Here is a 26,669-nt window from a genome sequence, read left to right as displayed (position 1 = left end):
CCCTACTGTAATAATAATAATAATAATAATAATAATAATAATAATAATAATAGGCATTATTATTATCGGCATTTGCAGGTAGGCTAGGCAAATTATGTTGTAAGCTAACATTTTTATGGACTTCTCGAGAAAGCTACGTGGGAGGAGCAAGTATTACAGTACTGGCAGCCTTGTATCCAGAACCACTTGGGAATTCTAAGAAACCAAAAGAAATCAGTGCAGTTTTGAAAGGTTCCGTCCATCTTCTGGATTCAAAATGGCATCCAACGATATCCAAACAGACAAAAACCTGCTCCTTAATCTCAGGAATCATTACACAAAATTTGGTTATGCTATCTTAACAGGAGCCCAAAGCAGAGCAAACAAACAGCTTTCCAAAATATAGAGTAGATTAGTTATCAAAATTTTCCTCCCTTCCCCATCCACCACAACAAATCCTGATGTTGTTTCCATCAGCCTCTTTACAGCAATACATTATTGGTGAGAGCTTTTAAAAATACCTCTTCCTATAGTAATATCCCTCCACACACACTCCACCCATTTAGGTCACCTTGTCACAGTGCTCCTTCTGAGCTCCCCCCAACTGCCCATTATAATGTTTTCATATGCCTTGATTTTATATTCTTGGTTCCCACCTTTTACCTCTCTCTGTCATACATGGCTGCCTAGTTGGCAGTCTTAAGGTAGTTGTCCTTTCTCTCTTACATGCGAGTTAAGAAAAGTTTGGGGGCATTGCTTTCCTATAGGCACATGTATTCAGCAACAAAGGAACAGAAAGCTGAGCAGCCAGCAACAGTAGCAACCCCTTCCAGATGATGTTCCCCACAAATATGCTTACTGATGTAGTCGTAACAGACTGATCGCTCAGCTGTGATGTCAAAATGTCCAATAAGGAATCTGCACCCGCAAGATCTTTTCCACTCTCCAGATGGCTGCTTGCTACTGTAAAACATTTTTTTAAAAAAATCAACAGTGCAGACAAATCTTCTAAGATGGGCAACCTGCAGTCTAGCGATGCAAGCTCATTTTATCTCCCCTACGCCCCACATTGTCTCCTGAAGCTGCCCCGTTCTTCCCTTGTATCAGAGTTCCTTCCTTCCCATTAAGTTTCTTCCTTATTTTTTCTGGCTTTTAAAAAAGAGCTTCCCCCTTTCTATGTAGTTTCAGTACAATTGGAAATTGCTTTTTGAAAAAATACAACTGGTTGTTAAAAACTCTTTCCTTGTTGCATGGCTTGGGGAAAATAAGAAAACAAAGTGTTAGACTTCTGCCATTTGCATGGTAGAGTGTGATACATGCATGTGTGTCACTGCAGCCACAAAGGATTGATTTCACTCGCTCTCCAGAACAGCAGCTGTATAATTCTGTTGCGGTCAAGAAAAATAAATACTTGAGAACTACATGGGGCTAACTTCTGAAACAGGGAAGTCATTATTCTGGAGTAATTAACCTAGAAGATTTCCCCCCCTCCAGTTCCAACCATGATCAGCTCTGGTTCCACCCATCACTAGCATGCAGCCCCCGAAGTAAACATATCTAGGATGTAAGCAAAAGAGACGTGAAGTCTCCAACCACACCGACATGCCACACATTTGACACTTCTTTGCCATGGTCCATCTTGATTTGTCAATTACCTCTTTATTGAGAAAACTGGCTCAGCAGGGCACGGGCTGTTCAGTGTTTCATACGCACAAACCATTTCTCTCATCGAAAACATTAGTACAACCCACATGTTAAAAAAAAAAAGCACCTTTCACCTAATGAAAAGAGATAGCTCTTAGCACAAATGAAGCGTGAGGCTAAGACAAAAAAAACCCCCTCAACTCAAATCTCATTTTACCCTTCGTTTAATTCCCTCTGTGAAGGTGGGGAATCAAAACATTACAAAGGAATGTTTCTGGAATGCCAGCTGTAGAAATCACAAAGGGGCTGCAGTACAGCCCTGCCTTCTCAATCTCAGTAAATATCGGTCATGGAAAAACAAGGACTGAAGAATGATGCATCCACACTTCATTATCCTGAAGCAACAGCCATGAGGTGCAAGAAAGCAGCACACAACAGCTGTGAAATGAAGCCAGCACAAGCAAAGGGTGTGTGCATGTGCGTGTTAGAAAGGGATTTTTTTAAAAAAACAGCTGCTCTTTGATAGATGGGAATCAATATACAGAATATAGCAAAGTGTAGGGTGAAGGCATGTACCTAAATAGTTGAAACCAGTTTATGGAGTACTACACTAATAAAAAATTTATAGGCTGCACTCTGGTGCAGTTTTCCATGGTGAGAAATAAAAAAACCCAATTCAGTACAAGTCATAGAAGAAGCAGCCAAAACCCAATAAAAATCAGTACATTCTTAACACGCACAACTGACCAGCTATAAAACATGCAGAATTGTCTGGGCATGTAAAGAAACCTTTGCTGCCATGGTGTCCAAAAGTCAACAAGGTTGGCTCCAGGTGATCTTCTCTGTGATGTTCCAGGCATTACATGCTCAGAGTGCCACAATCAAGAGCATCCTCTCCCTGGTCACCATCCATTTCATGTCAGAGGGCAGGAGGACCTGGAGGCGGGATTCCAATGCTGGACAAAGGGTGCAGGTAGGCCAGATTAGGGTTACTGCCACACTCAAAAGACACTCACCTGATGCATTTTGCGGTGGCTGATTCCCACTGTAGTAATTATCTTTGTCGAACGTTATCTGTCCAATGAAGTTATTGAAAAAGCAGAGTTGACTCCAGGAAAATCACTCTCTTAAGGATAAAAGTTGTACGTAATGACAAAAGTCTGCCACGTTCAGGGTCTGTAGCCCTCTAGTCATCAACTTATTATCATCAGTGACCACTATATAAAACGAGTCGAGGAAAAGAGATACTAGTAAAAAAAACAACCTGAGCACTTGGGTATAACTCGGTTCTCGAGTTATGGATGTCAACCTGCACCTCCCGTAAAACGGAAGCACAGATTTTGCTACTCTGTGAACACTGTGGCAGGAGAGTGCCCCACCCAAACACTTCTCCTGCTTTAATTCAGGGATCAGCTGCCTGATTGGATGAGGGACCATGTGGCGCTTTCCACTGGCTCCCCTGCTGTAGAACAGGGTTTGTGCTCAGACACTCGCTTGGCTTTCCTCAGGCTGTAGCCAAGCACATTTTCAACCACCTCAAAAAAACTGTGATGTTGGGAAATCACCAGTGCTTGGCCCATCTTTGATACTGCTGCTTCTTCCCAGACCAGGAAGGCCACCTGCAGCAGCAGCAGCAGGCACCACCAAGGAAGAGTCTTGCGCACTGCGAGCAGGCTTCCTTGGAAGAGATGGTGTCAACCTAGAGCACAGCTCTGACAGGAAGCTTGCATGTCACACACATGCCCAGCATAGTCTTTCAAGGTCCTTCAGCTCTCCCTTCTAAGTTTACACGGATAAGACAAGTGTGCCTGGGAGAGGCATGTTTTGGACACAGTTAGCTGCCTCCAGATCAGGGGTGGGGAACCTTTGGGCCATGGGTGTAATTTGCCCCACTAGGCTTTTCCATTTGGCCCACTGGGCCATTTTGGGCAAGCTATGCCCACCTGCCCTACACCTGATGTTATATTATGATATCAGGTGCGGCACAGGTATAGATTTGGCTGGCCCAATGAGGGTTTGCAACTGATTACATGGAGATATGCACGCCCTGATCGGCAGGCAAAAGTTGGTCAACTAACATCACTGCGATGTCAGCGATGTCATGATAGGTGGGTGGCCCACCTCTGGCCCATAGAGAAGATCCACTGACCAGATCCAAAATCCAAATCCAGACCCTAGATTGTGCCCCAAAATGGGGCTTTCTGCTCAGTTTGTGTTTGATCCAGATTTTGGAAGCACATTTAGAGAGTGAGAGTGGTATTCAACACTAATCCTACTCAGAATAGACCCACTGAAGCATAATTAGGTTCATTAATATGAATGGGTCTACTCTGAGCAGGACTTAGTTGAACACAACCCTAAATCTTTTGCTATCTACCAGCATAGTCCAAGATAGACCAACTGCTTTCTCTTAAATACATGAATGAGGTTAAAACTAGAAGAAGGTGGGCCATAGTTATAGTCACCACTGAGCAGATGCTATACAAAAAACGGTTAGACTTTTTGGTTGGGATAAGCTAGCCTTTTAAAAAAAACTGCTATCTTTTCATAACTTTAAAAAGCCAGTTATTTCTCACCCAAACAATTAGAAGAATTTAGAGTAAGAAATTTGCATTAAGATGACAAGTTCAGTCAAGGTGCAAAAACAGCATGTCATTTTCATGTTAAAGTGAATATTTCTAAACTAATACCATACAGCTGAACAGTTAAAGAACAATAGGCAAGCACACAAGTATTTAAAAAAACTGGAATGGTGATTGGTACTTTAAATGTACCTAGGAGAGGAGGATAGCTTTGCAGATACCATGGGCCACGAAAAAGACAAATAATTGAGCGTTAGAACAAATTAAACCAGAACTATCAGCTAAAATGATGAAACTGAGGTTATCCTACTTTGGGCACATCATGAGAAGACATGATTCACTAGAAAAGACAATAATGCTGGGGAAAACAGAAGGGAATAGAAAAAGAGGAAGACCAAACAAGAGATGGATTGATTCCATAAAGGAAGCCACAGGCCTGAACTTACAAGATCTGAACAGTGACGGAGATCACCGATTCATATAGGGTCACCATAAGTTGTAATCAACTTGAAGGCACATAACCATTATAATCTTTCTTCCTAAAATTACAGCCAGGCAGTCAGTGAAATAAATACTATATATTACATACACACAAACAAAAAAAACCACACACCAATAAATAATAAAAGAGGGCTTCTGAATAAGGGTTAAAGGACAAAAAAAATACTTGCCATCATTTTATCTTTTCCCATTACTTTAAAGAGTGGTGTTGAGACATCAAACTGGCTATCAAAGTGAATTTTTATCTTTGTTACTTCTTTTTTGTTGATGACTGTAGGGTTCTTCATGAGCATTTTAAGAACCTTTTCTCCCCCTTCCTCTTTAGGAAAAGAAAGAGAGACAAACACACTTTTTTGTGAAGTTCCCAATACTACTCACTTTGCTAGAAAGGCACAAGCAAGATGCTACACATACTTTGCTCTCCCTCTGCGGCCCACAAAGGAAAGTTGTATAAAAAAGCTCTTTTAAAATCTGAATCTGCTCATGTTTCCCAACAAAATGCTTTAAGAATCTAAAACACATTTCCTATTTCGCATCTGGTTTCAGAGCAAGTATTCGTCTCCTGACAGTAGTTAACACTTGCAACCAGGACTTCTCTCAACTCACAGCAGCTCAGGTTAAACATATATACTTTCTTTGAGGGTCAATACAATGACAGAATCTTACCTGTGAGATAGTAGCTACTGACATCTTCCTTTGTCAACCGCGCCGACTCCCAAAGAGCACCCTAAAGTAAAATTTTGTCCGTTACTTTAGCGCAGCTAAGAGCAGCTTAAGGGCAAAGAGCCCCAAAATTGTAATTTGTTACCTCAGGGCTCTCCAAGTAGAAGGTAATGCTCTCGCTTCCAAAATTGAAGTCAATCCAAAACTCCTCCAGTTTGTCATCAGGTGGTTTCTTCAACTTGGAAAGAAAATGGAAACTTTTCCGTTCATTTCCAGGAAAACAAAAACACAGCACAATAACCTGTTGCAGTCCAGAAAAGTTTATGCCACAGGACATTTGTTCATTTTTAAGGTGTCATAAGACTGTAGCTTTTGCTGCAACAAACGTGGCTGCCCCTCTAGCAATTGTAACTACGGTATCTTGCTCACCGATTCAGGAGAAACAAAGGGCAAACATGTTACGAAGCCTTGACTGCCCTTCTCCCTTGCAGGAGTACTGTTTTTATCCCAAAGGGGTTCCAGACACCAGGCAAGTGGCAGGGGGATGGTTAAGCCTTCCCTTCTCCAACACAAATCATCCCTCCCCAGAAGCACTTTTGCAAGGGAAAAGGAGCCACCTGGCTGTTGTTACATATGGACAGCTGTGGAGTAAAGTGTGGATTGCCCAAGTTAGCCAGATTTAATATAGTTAAAGAGTGAGCTGCCTAGAAGAATAACAACATTAACAATCCAGCAACTGATGTTTCTTTAAGCTGTTCCCAGGAAGATTCTAAGAAAGTATTTTTATCACCATCACTTTAGAATCAAGTGGGATCGGGTGGGCAGACAGACTGGCTACAAAATACGTTACATAACAACAAAAGACACGCTCAAAACAAATGACACCATCTTCTAACATGTTTCTAAAACTGCGCCCTGGAAAACAGCCTGCTAATGAAAAGGTACTGTACATGCACTCACTATGACCCACTTTATTTCTTCCACGCTTACAAAACTAAACATGGGGAAGCGCTTCTCCAACAGGAGTGCAAGTTATTTTCTATCACTTCAATTTAATTTTGCCAGCATTCAATAATGTGTGGCATTATATATGTTTGGTTCATCCTGGGAGTTGCTTGCTCTTTAAAACTAAAGAAAAAAAAACTCTGCTTATGCTTTGGCATACAGATGATTTTTCAAAAAAGTAACATACGGGCAACAAGCACAGCAATGCAGTGAAGCACAATACAGTACAGTTGTGGGATGATCTTACTCCAAAGCGATTTGAAAGCTACATATAAACATCTCCACTGCACATATTTCACATTCCTCTTCCACACACTTCCACCTATAAGTCATGAAAAACGAATGTTTTGCACAGCAAACTAGTTGAGAATAGATATCTAGAACACAAACTCCTTTCAGACATTCTACATACAAGAAAGGTAAAAGCATGAGGGGCTGAGGCAGCAAGGATGAGTGCACTAGCTCCACACCTTCATTGTTGTGGTCACATTCTAAAAAGCCTTGGGGAGTCTCCACGAGTCCAAGAAGCTTTCAGCTTCAGAACTTTGTCCTCCAACTTCTGGAGGACAACCAGGATGACGGAGCTATTATTTATTATATTTCTATCCCTTCCTCTGAGTAGGAGCCCAGGGCAGCAAACAAAAACCCTTAAACATCATAAAAACAAACATTAAAATATATTAAAACAAAACATCTTTGAAAACCTCTTTTTTAAAAAAGATTTAAAAACACATTAAAAAGCAATTCCAACACAGAAGCAGACTGGGATAACGACTCTACTTAAAAGTCTGGTTGAAAGAGGAAGGTCTTCAGTAGGTGCCAAAAAGATAACAGAGATGGCGTCTTTTAAATTTAAGGGTGGGAATTCCGAAGGGTAGGTGCCACAGCACTAAAGGTCCACTTCCTATGTTTTGTGGAACAGACCTCCTGATGAGATGGTATCTGCAGGAGGCCCTCACCAGCAGAGCGCAGTGATCGATTGGGTACATAAGGGGCACCCAGCTAGCATGCTCATCCCCACTCCCCTCCCATATTTATGCTTCATGGCTGTGTGGGGATTCGAACTCTGGTCTCCCAGGTCGCAGTCCAACACTCTAACCACTACACCACACCGGCTCTCGGATGTAGAACTCCTGAAGAGCACTATAGCAGCCCTATTAAGCATTCTTGAGCTTTACAGTGTCAATGTATTTTTAAAATTACCTTATTCATATCAGCATGAGCAGCTTTACATGGAATTGAACAGACCCTGCAAAAGAAGCAAATCCAATCCTAGGATATCAATCTTAACCACAATCCCTGATCCTACCTGTCTCTCTTGAATAGCTACAGCAATGCCTACTTGCACAGATTTCTAGAGGTCCACACCTCCACTGAAGTGCATCCCTAACAGCATAGCAACCTGTTGGCCCCCCAGTAAATGGTGCTTCCATCCTGCACTTTTTGAAACTCCAGAGGGGGAGGGGGAATCTTCAGATTTCAGTGTACTCATTACCACAACTAGGGATGATGGGCGATGTAGGGAAGAATATCATTGTTACATTTTAATCCTACACTTCTACCAAGAAACTGAGCCCGATTCAAACATAGTATTCTGAACCAATGTTCCATCCAGGTAGCTTCAGAAATGAATTTCACAATGTTCCTATTTAAACAGGAAATACCAACACCACAAACTGGTGAAAAGTTCCCAAGTAGCAGCACCAGCAGGTTCAAGTGAAGCATGCAAATGTGCACCAAACGTGTTACCATACGCACAGATACAGCCACAACATTTTGCCTATGACAGGGGTAGCCAACGTGGTGCCCTCCAGATGATGTTGGACTAAGACTCCCATCATCCCCCTTTGGAATTCCTTCCCCTTAAATATCAGACTAGTGTCATCTCCGTTACCTTTTTGGCACCAAATGAAGGCCTTCCTCTTTCAGCAAGCCTTTTAAGTAGAGACTATCCCAGTCTGTGTCTGTTTTGGAATTGCTTTTAAGATGTTTTTAGTGTTCTGCCTCTTGTTTGCTGACCTGGGCTCCTTCTGGGAGGAAGGCTGGGATAGAAGAATAATACATAATAATAATCCCTGACCATGGCCACGCTAGCTAGAGCTGGTGGGAGAAGGAGTCCAACAATACTGGATGGTACCACATTGACTATCCCCGGTCTACACACAGCATTAGACATGCTGTTCTCTAATGACGTTTCAGGCCAATTAATGTACAAGCGCAGTTGCAGGCATCCAAGTACATAATGACATGCAGCAAGACTGAACATGAGAAGTGGTGATTTATCCTAGGTAGCCCATCTGTTTGGAGAACCTTAGGGTAGGTCAGCACCAGCTCACGTCAACACAATCTGTTATGGAAAACAAGGTGAGCCCGCATCTCATCCCATGCCACATCAGCAATTCACACTCCATTAAGAAAGGTGCTTTCCTTTCCACACTGCTAAGGCAATATCAGGATATCAAGTGAGAGAGGTTGCCAATATGGTCACTTTCTGCACCAGTGTTGGGGGGAGGAGGTGCAACACTGGCACGGGAAGCAGACATTGACACATGCCTTTCAGCTTCCAACAGCACCGCACACCTCTTTTCATGCTATTGTGGCGCTGGCTCTTGCATCACGCTGCTGGGGTAACAGCCATCTGGTCTTAACAACACTGAAACTTCTTTTGAAACCTAAGTATGATTCTTTGGGGGGTGGGAATAGATGAAAAAAACATCTCCCACCTCCTTTAAAATAGAGTTTACCCTTTCAAGGTGTTTAGAAGCTTGAATGTATGCTGAGAAACAAATGGAATTCAAAAGTAAATTTCTTTCTTATCGATAGCCATAACCTATCTTCAAATTTGAGAAATCATTCCAAGTATGCCAAATGCATGACTTAATGTGAAAATGCAGCTGGATGTTGAACAGCGTAATTATTAGTCATTAAAAAATACTCCTGTAAGAAGACCTATCCAAAATGCCCAATGCTGAAATTAGGAAATTTCATTTCTACCTTTGCATGATTAGTTAAAATCAAAGTTTGGCAGGGCCAGCTTCAAAGATGATTACCCCCCCTCAGCTGACCCCATATTTGTACATGACTAAGCCTGTGCCATTGAGTCTGATTGGAAAAGACGCTCACAGGAAAATTTCACCCCAATGCCTCTTTGAAAGAGGGATGCTTTCAGTGCACATATGTGTGCACACATGCAAGAGAGACCAACGGAAAGACTCACTATCCAACCAGGACAAGGTTCTTCATCATTTAAATATCAACAGAAAGGTGTCTGATTCTTAGCTTAGTAACTATTGACATTTTTAAGATCAACTGAGCAAACTACCATCCACACTGAGCCAAACATAGCAGCTGAATTTATCTCTGGCATGATCTGTTCTGCTATGTCTTTCTACCTTCCAGTGCTCAAGACGGGTGTAACTGTGTAACTTCAGATGTAACTTCAACATGCCTACACAGTGGGGTACACATTACTGAACAAGAGAACTTGCACTCCGAGTAAGTCTGCCTCAGTAGTCTCTCAAAATGGAACACGCCTACATTGTAGAAGAAATGGCTGTTGAGAAGTCTGGTGGTACCTAAATACTTCTGTTGATATATATATAGAGGAAGAACATAAATAAAACCTGCAAGGGCCTGTGAAAATTGGGTTTCCAAAGTTTCTCAAGACAGCAGGTTCATCGCAAGCCCTTACCGTCTGTCATCCCCAAGCCTTTCATTTAATTCATTAAGAAATTTCCTGGAATCCTTTAAGAGAGAGAAAAAATAGAATATGACAGTAGTTTTCAAAAATACTTCCAATGTTAATTTAAATTTTTTGTAAAATCACATACTCCGCCTTACTGTCTCAAATTCTCTATCCTTGATTTCTCTAAAAGCCTTCGCAAGGTGTTGATCTTCAAACCAATTGTGAACAAGATCATCTCTCCACTTTTTCAACATCAGCCTGAACAAGGCTTCCACAATAGCAACCTGGATGTCGTAGTCTGCAGGACAAAGAGAAGAGTTCTTCTGAATAATGATCACGGCTCCTGCACATGCAAAGAATCTTTTGCAAGCTGTGAGAAAGTTATTTCCTTCCCAGCGCTACAAGTTTAGATCAGCAGACTAATTTGTTAGCTTGGGGAAGAGCCACAGCTCAGCGGTAGAGCATCTGCTTTGACTGCAGAAGGACCCAGGTTCAATCTCTGGCACTCGAGGTAGGGTTGGGAGAGACTCCCTGTCTGAAATCCTGGAGAGCTGCTGCCACTCAGTGTGAACAACACTGGCCTAGATGGACCACTAGGTCTGCCACAATATAAGGCAGCTTCCTAGGTTCCTAACAACTATTCCACTTTATATTCAGCCTTTATGTTTGGCTTTCCTGCGAGTCCATTAGTCCTGTGTTTAAAGACACCGTTTTACCAAAGAGAAAATAAAACAATTCAATACTATTGCTACACTATTTCTTTGTCTTGTTTTAAAAAGTGGTTTATTAATAGAGTGCTGCATTTTACAAGATGTTTTTCCTACTGCAATGCATTATGCAGGGCTGCCTCTGAAGACGGTTCAGAAAGTGCAGAATTTGGTGACCATACTGCTGACTGGGATAAGTCGGTCGGTACATATAACATTAATTCTGGCACAGATGCACTGGCTACCAATTAGTACTGGTTTTGACCTATAAAGCCTTATGAGGTTCAGGACCTCAATATCTCAAGGACCACCTCTCCCCATATGAACCAACCCGGGCCCTGCCCTGGGGGCCCCAGCGGTGGATGCTCTCCCAAGCAAGACGTGCCTGGTGCCTTCTTTATTCATTTTTAGATGTCAGGCAAAGACCTTCCTTTTTCACTCAGGGCCTTTAGTCCTTGAGGTGTCCTATCTTAGTTAGTTTCTTTCCTTTGGGTTTTAAGTTTTTATATTGCATGCTTTTAAATCTGTTGTTGCCAGGGACCACAGGGTATGAGGCAACCAACAAATGAAATAAACAGATAAACAATAGTAAAAATAATAGAAGCAACTAGCAAAGGCAGGGGGGCTATAAAAAATCTCACCCTTGCTCTGGCCAGCGTTTACTTCCAACAGCATTAGAAGCATTGCATATGTATGTATATATGTATGCACACACAGCTCATAGTTAAGCTATGGAATTTGCTCCCACAAGAGGTAGCGATGGCCACCAACTTGAATGGCTTTAAAAGAGGATCAGACAAATTCATGGAGGACAAGGCTATCAATGGCTACTACCCACGTTGGCTATGTTCTGCCTCCATAGTCAGAAGCAGCACGCTTCTGAAAACCAGTTGCCAGAAGCCACAGGAGGGAAGAGTGCTCTTGCCCTCAGGTCCTGCTCCTGGGCTTCTCATAGGCATCTGGTCGGCCACTGTGAGCACAGGATGGGCCACTGGCCTGATGAGCAGGCTCTTCGTATGTTCTTATGGTTGTACTCAGCAGTGGCTGTGTGCGCTGTAGGGCACCCATTTCTGCCAATCCCTCCTATCTTCTGCGGCCCCTCATCCCCGCAAAAAATAAAATAAAAAAATCCTGAGGGTTGGGGAAACCTCCAGAACCACACAGGGTGAGCCGGAGAAGGCTGCAATAGGAAAAGGCAATTGGCAAACCAGGTGCCCTACCTTGCACTCACTACCGTAATGCCACCATTGGACAAAGCCCCTAGTGCTTTCCCTAAATGCTGAACGTACTTTACATACATTATCTCAGTAATCCTGCCAGCCACCCAGTGACAGGCCAGTATTGTTATTGCTACATACAGAGGCTGAAAGATCACATTTAGTTAATGCAGGGATGGGGGGAACCTGTGGCCTGCAGGTGACCAATGGTCATGCCAGCTGGGGTTTATGGAAGCTGGAGTCCAACCCTATCTGGAGAGCCACAGATTCTCCACCCCTGGCCTCAGGCATGCGAGTTCATGGACAACTTCATTTTTTAATCAGAACTTCCCAGTTCATACTCTTAACTACACCACCTACAAGTAAACAAATTGATATAAGCATTGCTTGTGTGGAACTATTTTTCAAAATTCACAACCATGCAATTAAAAAAGAAGCATCTCAGAATAGTATCACAGCCAGAGCTGGAAAAATACTTCTAGCTCCAAGGTAGCAGCCTAGGTTTGCTGGGAGATAGCTAGCGTCAGTGTAAAAGCCCCAGCCTTCGACGGATTCTGAAGTTTTCACATCCCTGAATTCTAGCTTCAGATTTCTAATGCCTTGTCAAAACAGGTACACAGAAATTCCCCTGCCCTGACCAAGATGCTAAGTATTTCTTACCACCAACATCCAGAATTGCTTTCGCAAGTTCTTTCCTGAAACAACATAACCCATTAATGAGCCTTATGCCTTGGAGAGAGAGAGAGAAATAACTTGGGATAAATGTTTAGACATAAGCTACAATGAATCAAAACTGAAAACAAAACATGCATAATAAAGGGAACTTTTGCCAAGGCAGTTTAGGGCCACCACAACCAAATGTCCTTATGTTTCAAACACAATAGTAATAAAGGGCACTTCTGCACACAGTCACATAAATTAACACCTATAAATGCACAGGGGTAATAAAATTCAGTTGTTGCACACAAGAATCCATGTAATTGTAACTTAATTTCCCTCTTAGGTTTTCCAGTAATTACTTATGGATATGGATTGCAGTGAGTGGTGGTGGATTTGCGCTATGCTACCAGAAGTATTTCCAGCTATGCACGGTGGGACACCTGATTTTTACAGATCCCTCACTTCTTGCAGCCCCCTATCCTCTCCAAAAAGCTGCTCCAGTGGTTTGGGTGGGGGGAAGTAGCAGTTCCGGAACACTACAGGAAACAACATCAATGTCTGCATGAGATAAAGCAGATTGTGCAGGGGTGGCCAAGCTATGGTTCTGCAGGTGCTGTTGGACTACAGCTCCCATCAGCCCCAGCCAGCATGGCCAATCACCAGGGATTATGGAGCTGTAGTTCTGACGGGCCACCCGCCATTTATTTATTTGATTTATATCCACCCTTCCTCCCAGTAGGAGCCCCTTAAACTGTTCAGATGGCCCACCCTCAGAGACTGATGGAACCTGATGTGTTCCTGAATGCTCTGGGGAATTTTCCAGCAGAGAAAGCTGACAATCCTGTCAAAGCCCTGGTCTTGCTATGGAATGGTGAGATGAAGAGGGGGGTTGATACGATCACTCCTGTGTGTCCTCTCCGGCATTGTGGAGTTTGAGTGGCTCCTTAGTACTCTGGGAAGCTTTGGGCTGTAGAGCAAGCCAGACGAAGGCTAGAGCGCTAGTCTCACTCCAAAGCCCATCAAACCCTGGTTAGTGCACGTAATCGTGCCTACCATGTGGCAGTGAGGGCTGCGAAGAAGGCTCACTCTGCAACTTGCGTTGCATCCTCCAATAGCTGGCCAACAGTTATTCTGAATGGTCCGGAGAATACTGACTCCCACTGAAGGGGAGGGGCCTCTGGAGCAATTGAGGACCTGCTGTGACCAACTGGCTATACATTTTGAGGATAAAGTCGCTCAATTTAGGAATGACCTTGACTCTGCTGTTGTTGCCGTTTCAGATGAAGTACCCAGTGTTGCAGTCGGTGATGTGAAATTGATGGGATCAATTTCAGATTATGTAGTGAGCTGATGTGGACAAGGTGCTGGCAGCTACATGCCCGACCACATGCCCTCTTGACCTGTCCCTCTTATTCAATCTAGCAGAGGGGGTCTGACTGTTTGGGTCCAGAGTGTGGTTTAACGCTTCACTGCGGGAGGGAATGGTCCCTACAGCCTTGAAAGTGGTGGTGGTGAGGCGACTCCTAAAGAAACTGGCCCTGGACCCCTTGGATTGGAATAACTATCAGCCAGTCACAAATATTTCCTTCTTAGGGAAGGTGATGGAGAGAGCAGTGGTGGGGTGGCTGTAGGCATTCTTGGATGACATGGATTACCTAGATCTGTTCTAATCTGGGTTATGGCCTGGCCATGGGACTGAGTTGGTTGCCCTGGTGGATGCCCTCTATAAGAGCGGGACAGGGGGAGCGAGACCTTGTTCCTGCTTCTCGATCTCTCTGTTGCCTTTGATACCGTTAACCACAGTATCCTCCTGGACCAGCTCTGTGGAATGGGAATTGGAAGCACTGTATTATCATTCATTCATTGGCGATCACTCGTGGTCGAGTAAGATTGTCTGCCAAGATAAGGTCTTTGCTTGGAAGATGCCTCTGTGTGAATTTGTTTTATGTGGGGAGATCGGCGTACGACGATCAACACACAATCTTGACAGAAAAAGGCTTTGATCCAATGGCATGGATACCACGACGATTGGAAGTCTTATCTGCTGCAGCCTTCATCCGCCTTCACAGCCTTCATCCGCCTTCACATTGTTATCCTCCGCCTGTTCTGCCACTGAGGACTTTCTTGGATCGTTCTTACTTACAGCACCAAGTCTGGAGAGTAGCATTGGGTGACTGTTTTTCAGGCCCTGGCAGTTGTGCTATGGGGTGCCGCACGGTATCATCTTGTCCCTCATGCTGTTTAACATCTATATGAAGCCACTGAGAGTGGTCATTAGGGATTTTGGAGCAAGGTGTCATCAGTGTGCTGATGACACTCAACTCTACCTCTCCATAACAGCAGAATCAGGGGAGGCTGTGCAGGCCCTGGACTGGTGCCTGGATGCAGTGGTGGGATGGACGAAGGAAAAGCAGCTAAGCTTGTATCCTGGCAAGATGGAGGAGTTGTGGGTGAGTGGTTCCCGTGTCCATGAACTTGGTGAATTGCCTGTCCTGGACAGGGTTACAGGTATGTAGTCTGGGCGTGCTTCTGGATCCAGTTCTGTCACTTGAGGCTCAGGTAGTCTCAGCAGCTAGAAGTGCCTTTTATCAGCTGCACCTGGTAAGACAACTACCAGGTGACAGCCATTCCTAGACCAGGTAAACTTGGCCACAGTAGTTCAGGCATGGGTGACTTCAAGACTGGGTTACCACAATGCACTCTATGTGGGGCTTCCCTTGCACTTGACCCAGAAACTGCTATTAGTGCAGAATGCTGCAGCCAGATTGTTGACGGGAGTGACACTGTCAGCATACAACACCTCTGCTCAGACATTGGCACTGGTCGCGAGTTTGTTACCAGGCCAAGTTCAAGCTGTTACCACTGGTATATAAAGCCCTTAACAGCTCGGTACTAGTTTACTTGCGAGATCACCTTACCCCATGTGTGCCCACTCGAGTGCGTCCCTCTACGGAACAGGCACTGTCCTTTTTAGTGTGTCCCCACCGACTCTTTGAAACGCCCTGCCTATTGACATTAGGCAGGTGCCTTCGTGGTATTCCTTTCCGCTCTTGCTGAAAACTTTTCTGTTTAGGCAAGCCTATCCAGACACATAGATGCTGATCTGTTTTAATCTTTTAGCAGCTGTTTTAAGCGTCTTAAATACGTTTTCAAGCGTTTTGCTGACAATTTTAATGTTCTGAAAACCACTAGAAGTCTTTACATTCAAGTGGCATGTACTTAAAAAAAAATATCCAGCAGCACTTGGTGTTGTACGCCTCAGTTCCTAGGGGCAAGCACCAACACGGCCGCAGGGCAGCAGCAGGAGTCTCAGATCAGGACTGCTGCTTTGGTCCCCATGCCTTGCCCCCACTCCTCTCAGTAAGCGACAGTGGCGTTTGCCTTTCACACACCAAGTGCGCTGCCCACTTTTGCCACCCCACTGACCGCTACTTCCTTTGGCTGCCCCCTCCTTTTGTACCTTAGCAAAGAGTCAAAGAAATTCTGGAGAAGATGGGAGGCAAAAGACTCCTCCCTGGCACCGAAAAGCGAGCAGAAGACACGCGAGGGATCAAGTCCTCACGTGACAAACCTACTTACGTAAGCAGACACATCTCTTCGGACAGAGCAAACTTTTTTCTCTCTTCTCGTGCAACGTTGTTCAACAGAGTGTTTAAAGTTCTCAGAGCCTTTGTTGCCGGAAGTGGAAGAAATGCAGGACAGGAAGAAGTCACTAACATGTGGCTGTACAGTACTTCTTTGAACTTATTCTACATATTCCTAGCTTGAAACTAACCTCCTGTCGAACGGCACAGTTGACATTATTGTCAGTAGCTAGATGTCCCAAATATGGTATGAAAGACTCCAGCAACTGTTTTTTCCCTGCAATAAAGACATGGGAGGGGGAAAACACCGCTATTACTAGGCAGGTAACAATTTAAATTAGCCGTGCTACCATTTCTCTCATTGGAATTGCCATCTTTCCAAATCAGTGTGATGCAATTTTTATAATATTGTACAAGAGGTTTGCTTTTCACTCTTTCATTTTAGAAGAATTGTTAAAGTGTAATTAATTACTGCATTTTCACTAGAGCTGTTTACAAATTAAAATTTTATTTAGCTGATCAATCATTCACTTTTTAACCAATTAAATGTATTTATGTATTAGCAAAGGGCATGTGACTTTCAAGTTACTGAAGACTGAAGACAAGGCAAAGGCCATTGCCAGTCATCCCATCCTGCCTGCCCCATTCCTTATTATAGTAGCACATCAGAAGCAAAATGTCAAACTGACAGTAGCATCCTCATCTCTCAGCTGATTAACTGAAGGGGATCCTCTGGTATTAACTAAAGTAACACCAGTTAAACATGCATCTTTGCATTAAGTCCAAATAAATTTTGCAGGCCCACCTCTTTTCTTTACTCCTTTTCTCCACAAGGTCTCAAAGCAATTTACAAATAAAGCCCAACAATAATATACCTACATGCGTTTATCACTGTGTTCAGTGGGACTTGTTCCTTGATAAGTATGCATAGGATTGTAGTCACAAACATTCATTAAAAAGACATAAAAGTTACTATGTATAAAAAGTAATTTTTGTGCATGTATTTTATCTTTTCACTGCATGTTGCCTTGGGACTGTTCTGCATAAGGCAATGAATAAATGTAATAAATCATCATCATCTGATAATTAAAGGTATTTAGCAACTCACCTTCGGTGTTGCTTTTGCCAATGATCTGAACGCAAAATGTTTTTTTGGGGGAAGAGAAGCAGAATGGAGATAATCCAAAGTTAATACCTAACTATATGTATCAAAAATACTGTCCAGTTATTTAAAGCTTACATACCAACACTAATATATAAAAGAATTGTAAAATATGCTTACCCATAATACCCACTGGGTCCAAACAGAACAAATTCCTGCTCTGCAAAACTGAGATTTCTCAGTAATGCTGAGATTGACTTCAAACTCAGATTTGTCCTAAATTATTATCATTGTCATTTATGTAATAGATTTCAATCATATGTAGATTTTTACATGTATTATCTATGGTCCTATTTTTCCACACAAGTTTTGTAAATATACTATGTGGTACTATCACAAGTTAGAGCCTATTGTTCTGTACTTTTAGCCAACTTAGCTGCCAATAAATATTGCTTCCACATGGTTGGGTTTCCACAAAACTGCAGAAAAATCTGAATGAGGTTTCCACATTGGTTGATCAGAAGTCATGGATACTGACCACGCTAGCAGTGTGCCTGTGACACTGGCATGGGTACTTAACACGCAATCCAGATGAGCCACATGGGAAAGTAATAGAATATTTCTGCAGCCGCATGGCGGAACACTGGGAAGCAACTTTCAATGGCCAATATGCCACTGGGTGTTTGTATAAAGATCAGTCTTAGCTTTCACACGTAAACATGCATCTTTGCATCTTAACAGGTTCTCAGGATGTTTTTCCACATTACTATGATGTAGTGCCAGCGTGCAAAGCTACATTCAGTCCATTATGGATGCACAAGAAGCATCACCTAAATGCAAGGCTGGGAAACCTGTGGCCCTCCAGATGTTGTTGGACTACAACTCCCATCATCCCCAACCGCTGTCCATGCTGACTGTGGCTGATGGGAGGTGGACTCCTACAACCTCTGGAGGACCACAGATTCCCCATTCCTTCACCCGCATGGGAAACAAGCAAGCCAGATGGCTTTTTAAAATAAACAAACAAAAAGGTCACAAGTTGGCATTGCTATAGAGGGAGTTTTGTGGGCTCACCGTCAGCTGCTTCAAAGTGCACAAATGTTATTGTGAAAAGGCCACAACCCGTTTGTTCCATGTGCTTACCAAAGCTGTGTCAAAGAAGTCTTCAACAAGATTTACCAAGAATTTACTTTCCTTTGGTTCTATCAGGCTCAAAAAATCTCTTGTTCTTTCAAACCAAGTGACCATGTAAAAAAAGGAAAAAACCACACACACAAACAAAGTCAAGGAATGTCTCAAAGTTAGTTTTCTACCTACAGTGAGATGCAGTTAAGAAAAGGCAAGTACATGAATGGGGACCTGTGAGTTTTTTCTTGTACAGGGAGGGGAGAAAAGGAAAACAAAGGATCGTTCCTCTCTCTTATACTTTCTGATGCCCCCACAAGCAGCTGCCAAAGAGGAGATTTGTTAGCCAAAGCACCGAGTGGAGAGGAGAATTCCCACCCATTTCTTTAGACGCCTGAAGATGGTGGGGGTACAGACACAAGCAGCGTGCACTATGTAAGCAGTGGCGGCTGGCGCTCATTGGGACTGGTAGGCAGGGAGCCCAACAGTAGGTGGCGCCAGAGCCAATGGCAGGCAGAGCCAACTCATTCTTGAGCTCTCCCTGTTTTCCTCCCTGCTGAGTTCTACAAATGCAGCACCAAGACGTAGGAGGAAGAAGCTGACAGCCAGGGCCACCCTCTGATCAGGCTGTGAATAAGAAGGCAGACAGCTAAGGGCTGGCTGAGGTTGGTGGAGCAGTGCCCTGTTGGCCTATGGACTACCCTCTGCTGTTAAGTGATTTAACTGTGAATTGTCCTGCAAGCTCTGTTCAAAGTCACGGTTTCCTTCCACTATATGAGAGGTAGGTCGCATAAGGCCAAAACCCATTACCAAGTGTGGGAAAACTTTGGCCCTCTAGGTGTTGCTGAACTACAATTCCCATCAACCCCAGCAAGCGTTGACAATAGCCAGGAATGATGGGAGCAACATCTGGAGGGTCAAAGGTTTCCCACACTTGACCAAGACCATATTTTAACCTGGGTTGCTGCTTCTGTGTGGTAACACTCTCAGGGTAGTTGCTCTGGGAGAAAAAAGGACTGGACCTTTCCCATGGATATTTGCCTGCCAGTTTTGTGTTGCTTATTCCCAATTTATAAAATTTATTTCCTCTTGCAGTAACATAGCATAGATCTTCTTAGAACCCTGAAAAACCATATATGGCAAAAAGGAAACTTGCAATAAGTGTTCGTAAGTGGCAAAATGAAGTCAAAGAAACTGTTTGCAAAAACTTTTAAGTGCTTTTTTTGGGAATCGATCCTCAGTTGAAACAAGGAGTTTGTGTCTGTGTTATAATTGTTTGTTAATATTTTTTAAATGTTTTTAACCCTTTTAAAAGATGTTTTTAAAGCTTTTAAAATATTTTTAACTTTGTTTTGTTTTAATGTACTTTAAGATCTGTTTTTATGATGTTTTAAAGTGTTTTTAGCGCTTCTGTTAGCCACCCTGGGCTCCTGCTGAGAGAAAGGGCAGGATATAAATCAAATAATAAATAAATATCAAAAATCTGGTTTACCTATCTTTAGGCCAAGATCACCAGTTCTTAGAACAAGGCAAGTCCGTTCCACAGAGTATTATTATGTTTCATACGGTAGACTAGTTACACAGTAAGTATAGGGTTACTTATCTTTGCTATTAATCCTTGCTGAAGAAGCAAATTTACACCTTCTTGAGGATCACTTCTACAGTACTGCTGAATGCACTTCAACAACAGGGATACATTTGGGAACTCATTTTTGTCCAATTCCTAGGGGAGGAAATCTCACATATGTTATTGTGTAAGCAAGCAATTCAGTGGATTGAATGTTAAGAGATTGACAGTGCAATCCTATAAATGTCTACTCACAAGCAAGCTGAGTAGAGTGGGGCTTACTCCTTGGTAAGTAGGCATTGGATTGCTGCCTAATCAACAAAGTACTTGCCTTTTTTAGAACTTTGTCCAGTTGGTTTAATAGTTGTTTGCTGTACTTCTGAGGAGGATAAATATCCTTTTCTTGTATTATTTCATTTATTTTCTGAAATCCTTTTCCCTTAAAGGCATCACTTATTAATGACTCTAGCTAGAACAAAACATGCAAAAGCAACATTTTTAGTCTGTTGATTATTGACAAATTAACCTTCCCGCCATTCGTCCATTGGTCAAACAGGATTTACACAATTTAATTTCTCCCTCGACGTCTGCATGAACTGTGACAAATAGAAGAATGAAGGTACTGTGAATTAATTCTACAGCCACCATGACAACCTGGGTCTACAACTGCAGGATTTAAACCCTGATGCTCTTTGTACCAAAGTGTATAGTTAAGCGGCTCTCACCTACGCTCTATATCCCCTTGGAGCTAATTCTTGATATCGTAATGCTAAACCCAAACATTTCATCAGAGTGCTGCTATCTGAGCTCCTAAAACAAGTTCTAGGAGATCCTACACTGTGGTCTGCTGGAAAGTGTAGGATAACACTTGTTTTGACACATCATCATCTAACTGTCCTGCAAACAATCAGGATGAATGCTCAAGAAACAGAGGTCCTCTGGAAGCACCCTTGGCCCATACTGACTTCGGAAGCTATGTTAAAAAATGACATACGTTAAAATAATGAGATTTTATTTTAAGTTGACTAAACAATTTAGTGTGCATCAAGCGATATTTACATAGTATTCATTTCTGTCCGGCAGATCACCTTCTTTCTCTCTACTTTCTTCTTCCTTTACATAAGAAAAATAACAAATAAAAATCAATCATTTAAAAACAGAAGACCCAAGAAAATAATTTTGATTACCTTATTGGGGGAGATATGGACAAATATATCTGAGGTTTACCTTTTATGCAATTATATTAGCTTTAAGTAATTTTTTTAAAATCCAATTATATGCAATTTAAAACGAATGGCTGTGATATTTTATATTGAATACGGTTGAACGATTTTGCACAGCACGTATTTAATGTTTATAAAATATTTGTTTATAGCTCTGAATTTTTATATTTAAATATTAGATTATAATGGCAAACTCATTTAATAACTGTATACTTACAGACTATTTTCTCTTTTAAAGAATAGATTAGTATTCTAATGATGCTTAATTAAAGAAAAAAATAATTTTGATTAGCAATATCCATCCAATACTCAAATTGCAGGCTGAAAGGTAGAGGGAACCTTACTGAAATCAGCTAGCCCAGTCTCTCATACCCAACAATTTTACCCACTGTGCCCCCACCCCATAACCATCTAAAAACAGCAATCAATAATTGTGAGAGCCATCAGGAAAAGTAGAGGCAATGGCCCTTTCCACAACACCTCCCAAATAATTCCAGCAAGGTGTCCATCGCTGCATTTTAAGTGCAGTAAAGATCACTCCCGTCCTAAACCATTCCTGGTAGCACAGTCAAGGAACACAAGCTTATAGGCAAAGTAGGAAAGTTAAAGCTCGGGGATATTATTATTATTTATCCCACCCTTCGTCCAGAATTAAGAGGCATTTCTGGTCTTCTTCACACTGGGGGTGCGGAGGGCGGCGGAGAGAAGTAAAGTAACAATGGAGTTCACTTGCTAGAATTCTCTTACCAAAGAGGGAAACAATACAGTAAAGGAAAAGCCAGCAGCCGGTTGAAAGCTTTCCGCCCATCCCCAGACCTCTGTCTCAACTGCCACATACCCTACAGTAAGACTACAGAAGCTAGGGAAGGGATACTTTCGTAGCCTCTACCCTCTGTAAGGGACAGCCGGGCATTTAATCTGTTTGTAAGCCTCCTCCGATATTATTTGATTTAGAGGGAGGACATGGATCTTCCAAGTGTCCCCGGGGAAAAAACCCTTGGAGCCTATAAAAGCTCGCCAAAAGTCCCGGGAGAGGGGAAACCCTTTGAGACCCATTTAAGAGTTCCCAGATGGAGCGAGGTTTAATAATATCTACTACCCGTGCTCGCCAAGCGGTTCTCTTCAAATCAAGCGGCCGCGGCGCAATCAGACGCATGTTTACTCGGGGATAACCCCCATAGAGTTCTACGGGGCATATTCTCCAGGAACTGGCCAGGGGCTTGCAACCCTAGGGGCAGGAGCCCCGTGGCGCGAACACCCTTAAATAAATCACACAGTCCACAGGCCTGCAAAATGTCTACTGACCTGGTACTGCATGGCCGATTCCAAACCCTCTAGGCCAGGGCCGAGGCGGCTCTAGCGCCACGTGGAGCCTTAATGAGCGTTCCGGCGACGCCTGGCGCCTTTTCCACGTGCAGCTGCTGCGGCAGGCATCTGAACCCAACCGCTTGAGACCGGCCTGCCGGGGCGCGCTCAAAGCCCGATCCACTTACAGCTCTATCTTACTTGGGAGTAAGTCCCACACTGCAAGTTGCTTTAAAAGGAGCTTTCCCTAAAAATAAAGCCGCAACCCGATATATCCTTTCCTTCGCATCGATTCGGGGGGAGGGGAGGAGAGTGTTTCCTGCTGTCTATAGGGTGGGCCTGTAAACTGTATGTTTAGGATGGCAACATTACTTTGTAAGTAGGCGGAACTAGGACAGCCCGTGCTGATGGAGCGAGTTGAACTTGAGGTTGCCGTCCGGCGCATGTTTTAAGACCTGTAGAAAGGGTCTTATTTTTTTCCCGGACAATAGGGGAGAGGAAGAAAGCGACCCTGTTCTGAAAAGAGCTTTGTGCCTTTCAAAGTTCCCCGTCCTGGTTGCGAGTCTCTGGTAGACGAGGAAAGAGTTTGAAGATGCACTCTTAACGGGCTTTAAAAAGGAATATAATCTTGCAGTATGTTTAGGCAGCCCTAGTGAACACTCCCACGTGAAGGCGTGCCTATATATGATTGAAGCCCAAAGGTTAATATTTTGTATATCTAAGGCAGATTCAAGCAGGACTACAGCTGAACGCCAAGAAGACTAAAGTAATGACAACAGAAGATTTATGTAACTTTAAAGTTGACAATGAGAACATTAAATTTGTCAAGGATTATCAATACCTCGTCACAGTCATCAACCAAAATGGAGACAATAATCAAGAAATCAGAAGAAGGCTAGGACTGGGGAGGGCAGCTATGAGAGAACTAGAAAAGGTCCTCAAATGCAAAGATGTATCACTGAACACCAAAGTCAGGATCATTCAGACCATGGTATTCCCCATCTCTATGTATGGATGTGAAAGTTGGACAGTGAAAAAAGCAGATAAGAGAAAAATAAACACATTTGAAATGTGGTGTTGGAGGAGAGCTTTGCGCATAGCATGGACTGCAAAAAAGACCAATAATTGGGTGTTAGAACAAATTAAACCAGAACTGTCACTAGAAGCTAAAATGATGAAACTGAGGTTATTCTACTTTGGACACATCATGAGAAGACCTGATTCACTAGAAAAGACAATAATTTTGGGGAAAACAGAGGGGTGTAGAAAAAGAGGAAGGCCAAACAAGAGATGGATTGATTCCATAAAGGAAGCCACAGACTTGAACTTACAAGATCTGAACAGGCTGGTTCACAACAGATGCTCTTGGAGGTCACTGATTCATAGGGTCGTCATAAGTCATAATCGACTTGAAGGCACATAACAACAACGAAAGGCAGATTCAAGTTACCAGACAGGAACGCATACTGAAAATCGGGATTTAAAACTTTTGCCCTCCCTTGTAAGAAAATGTGACACTAATAACCTTGATTTTGTAATCTGTAATCCCACACAGGCACACACACAAATAACATACTTGCCAATAAAGCAGTTTACAGCGCAAGCCTAGGCATGCCTACTCAGATGTAAGTCCCACAGAGTACTATTGGATTTACTCCAAGAAAACCTTAAGAGCCCCCTATCATTGCAACTGTTTTTTCGCCATTAGCCATCCTGACTGCAAGTGGGAGGTACAGCAATCCTGTATCTTTCCCTAGGAGTAAGCTCTATTGAACTCTGCATACACACCAAAACTTAAAGAGCACATTTCCCCCTTCCCCCAGATTCCAGTGAACTGTAGTTTAAGTGAGCGGAGACTTGTTGCTCTGTGAGGGGTGATGTGGTTTAAATGTACAGTGTTGTGAAGGCAGTTCAACAAGTACCATTTATTTAGTTTTGCTTCACAGTAACTGTGGAAGTTGACCTTAAACAGACAAGAACCAAAAAAGTGCTATGTTTTAAAATGTCTCTGTAAGCATATTTCAGAAAATACATTGGGTTGTGACCTACAGGCTTAGCCGAGGGAAGGCCCCTGTTAGCTGCGTTTTAAAAATAAATGCATACATAAGAAGAGTGGCGTATTAAATACTTTAAAATAAAAACATGCACTCATAAATCAAGTCTAGCAGGTTGTTTTTTTACTTCAATAAATGAGAGAGCCAGTGTGGTATAGTGGTTAAGGTGTTGGAATACAACCTGGGAGACCAGGGTTCAAATCCCCACATAGCCATGAAGCTCATTGGGTGACCTTGGGGCAGTCACTGCCTCTCAGCGTCATTAAAACCCTATTCATAGGATTGCCATAAGTCAGAATTGACTTGAAGGCAGTACATTTATATATGTTTAAATGAGAAAGATGGCAGTGCAAAACAAGGGAAATAAAGAGAAAATATGAACATTGTCAATACGTTTCCGGTTTCAGTAATCAACAAATAATTGGCATTTTATTCATTGTATTAGAGAACAAAATTAGAATATGTAAAGTTCCCCACCAGTTCTTTCTCCGGTCCTAACATAAGGTGATGCCAAGATTAGCCAGTGGGTCTACTCTGAGCTTTCATCATTGAATATATTTGCTGTTGCCAGTCATCAACAGGAGGCGATTTTTTAAAAGAATCAGCCACAAAACAGATCCTAGCAGCGGATAAATTTAGAACAAACTCGGGATTGCAACTCTCATGCAAAATTACTTAGAATGCTCATTTCAGCGACCTAAACTGTCAAGTAGCACCACCGCGGATATGGTTTGTTCATCGGGCTGCTGAGGAATAAACGCATCGTAAATTGCAGACCGCTAGGGTGGGTGTAGTCAGCGCTTGCTAAAATAGCTCAAACCTTTGTAATGTGAGGTGGTCCTATCCGTGTTTACTCTAGCCTGAGTATTCATTACTGAGAACTAGTCCCGCTGAATTGTTTGCTCTCCTGCAAGGAAGCATTGCAGCCGTGTACTACACAATACTGAGCATCAGTTGCTTTTAGCCTACAGTTCTATGCAGGTCTAAGAACATAAGAACATAAGAACATAAGAAGAGCCTGCTGGATCAGGCCAGTGGCCCATCTAGTCCAGCATCCTGTTCTCACAGTGGCCAACCAGGTGCCTGGGGGAAGCCCGCAAGCAGGACCCGAGTGCAAGAACACTCTCCCCTCCTGAGGCTTCCGGCAACTGGTTTTCAGAAGCATGCTGCCTCTGACTAGGGTGGCAGAGCACAGCCATCATGGCTAGTAGCCATTGATAGCCCTGTCCTCCATGAATTTGTCTAATCTTCTTTTAAAGCCGTCTAAGCTGGTGGCCATTACTGCATCTTGTGGGAGCAAATTCCATAGTTTAACTATGCGCTGAGTAAAGAAGTACTTCCTTTTGTCTGTCCTGAATCTTCCAACATTCAGCTTCTTTGAATGTCCATGAGTTCTAGTATTATGAGAGAGGGAGAAGAACTTTTCTCTATCCACTTTCTCAATGCCATGCATAATTTTATACACTTCTATCATGTCTCCTCTGACCCGCCTTTTCTCTAAACTAAAAAGCCCCAAATGCTGCAACCTTTCCTCGTAAGGGAGTCGCTCCATCCCCTTGATCATTCTGGTTGCCCTCTTCTGAACCTTTTCCAACTCTAGAATATCCTTTTTGAGATGAGGCGACCAGAACTGTACACAGTATTCCAAATGCGGCTGCACCATAGATTTATACAATGGCATTATGATATCGGCTGTTTTATTTTCAATACCTTTCCTAATTATCACTAGCATGGAATTTGCCTTTTTCACAGCTGCCGCACACTGGGTCGACATTTTCATCGTGCTGTCCGCTACAACCCCGAGGTCTCTCTCCTGGTCGGTCACCGCCAGTTCAGACCCCATGAGCGTATATGTGAAATTCAGATTTTTTGCTCCAATATGCATAATTTTACACTTGTTTATATTGAATTGCATTTGCCATTTTTCTGCCCATTCACTCAGTTTGGAGAGGTCTTTTTGGAGCTCTTCGCAATCCCTTTTTGTTTTAACAACCCTGAACAATTTAGTGTCGTCAGCAAACTTGGCCACTTCACTGCTCACTCCTAATTCTAGGTCATTAATGAAC

At 42.9% G+C, this 26,669-nt stretch overlaps 1 protein-coding gene across 5 annotated transcripts in view; it reads right to left on the bottom strand.

The window, feature by feature from the left end:
* The window catches only part of SYCP2L (synaptonemal complex protein 2 like), a 45,710-nt gene extending 22,866 nt beyond the window's left edge, over window positions 1-22,844 (bottom strand). For 3 of the 5 annotated variants that reach the window (XM_061591901.1, XM_061591920.1, XM_061591927.1), the window contains exons 1-17: window positions 22,344-22,477; window positions 21,081-21,134; window positions 20,353-20,490; window positions 20,058-20,177; window positions 18,473-18,577; window positions 17,336-17,360; window positions 16,419-16,504; window positions 16,223-16,311; window positions 12,644-12,678; window positions 10,215-10,357; window positions 10,066-10,118; window positions 7,578-7,623; window positions 5,515-5,607; window positions 5,373-5,433; window positions 4,877-5,025; window positions 2,640-2,697; window positions 839-942 (exon numbers count right to left, since the gene is read on the bottom strand). In XM_061591901.1, coding sequence (XP_061447885.1) covers window positions 839-942; window positions 2,640-2,697; window positions 4,877-5,025; window positions 5,373-5,433; window positions 5,515-5,607; window positions 7,578-7,623; window positions 10,066-10,118; window positions 10,215-10,357; window positions 12,644-12,678; window positions 16,223-16,311; window positions 16,419-16,504; window positions 17,336-17,360; window positions 18,473-18,577; window positions 20,058-20,177; window positions 20,353-20,490; window positions 21,081-21,134; window positions 22,344-22,400 — 1,416 coding nt within the window. In that variant the 5' untranslated portion in view covers window positions 22,401-22,477. Of the gene's footprint in view, window positions 1-838; window positions 943-2,639; window positions 2,698-4,876; window positions 5,026-5,372; window positions 5,434-5,514; window positions 5,608-7,577; window positions 7,624-10,065; window positions 10,119-10,214; window positions 10,358-12,643; window positions 12,679-16,222; window positions 16,312-16,418; window positions 16,505-17,335; window positions 17,361-18,472; window positions 18,578-20,057; window positions 20,178-20,352; window positions 20,491-21,080; window positions 21,135-22,343; window positions 22,478-22,549 lie in introns of those variants that run through there. The other 2 variants (XM_061591914.1, XM_061591907.1) reach the window with 2 other exon arrangements.
* Window positions 22,845-26,669: the final 3,825 nt, after the last annotated feature.

Source organism: Rhineura floridana, chromosome 1 (assembly GCF_030035675.1).
Source record: "Rhineura floridana isolate rRhiFlo1 chromosome 1, rRhiFlo1.hap2, whole genome shotgun sequence".
NCBI classification, from domain to species: Eukaryota; Metazoa; Chordata; class Lepidosauria; order Squamata; family Rhineuridae; genus Rhineura; species Rhineura floridana.
This window is presented reverse-complemented; position numbering and strand designations above follow the sequence as displayed.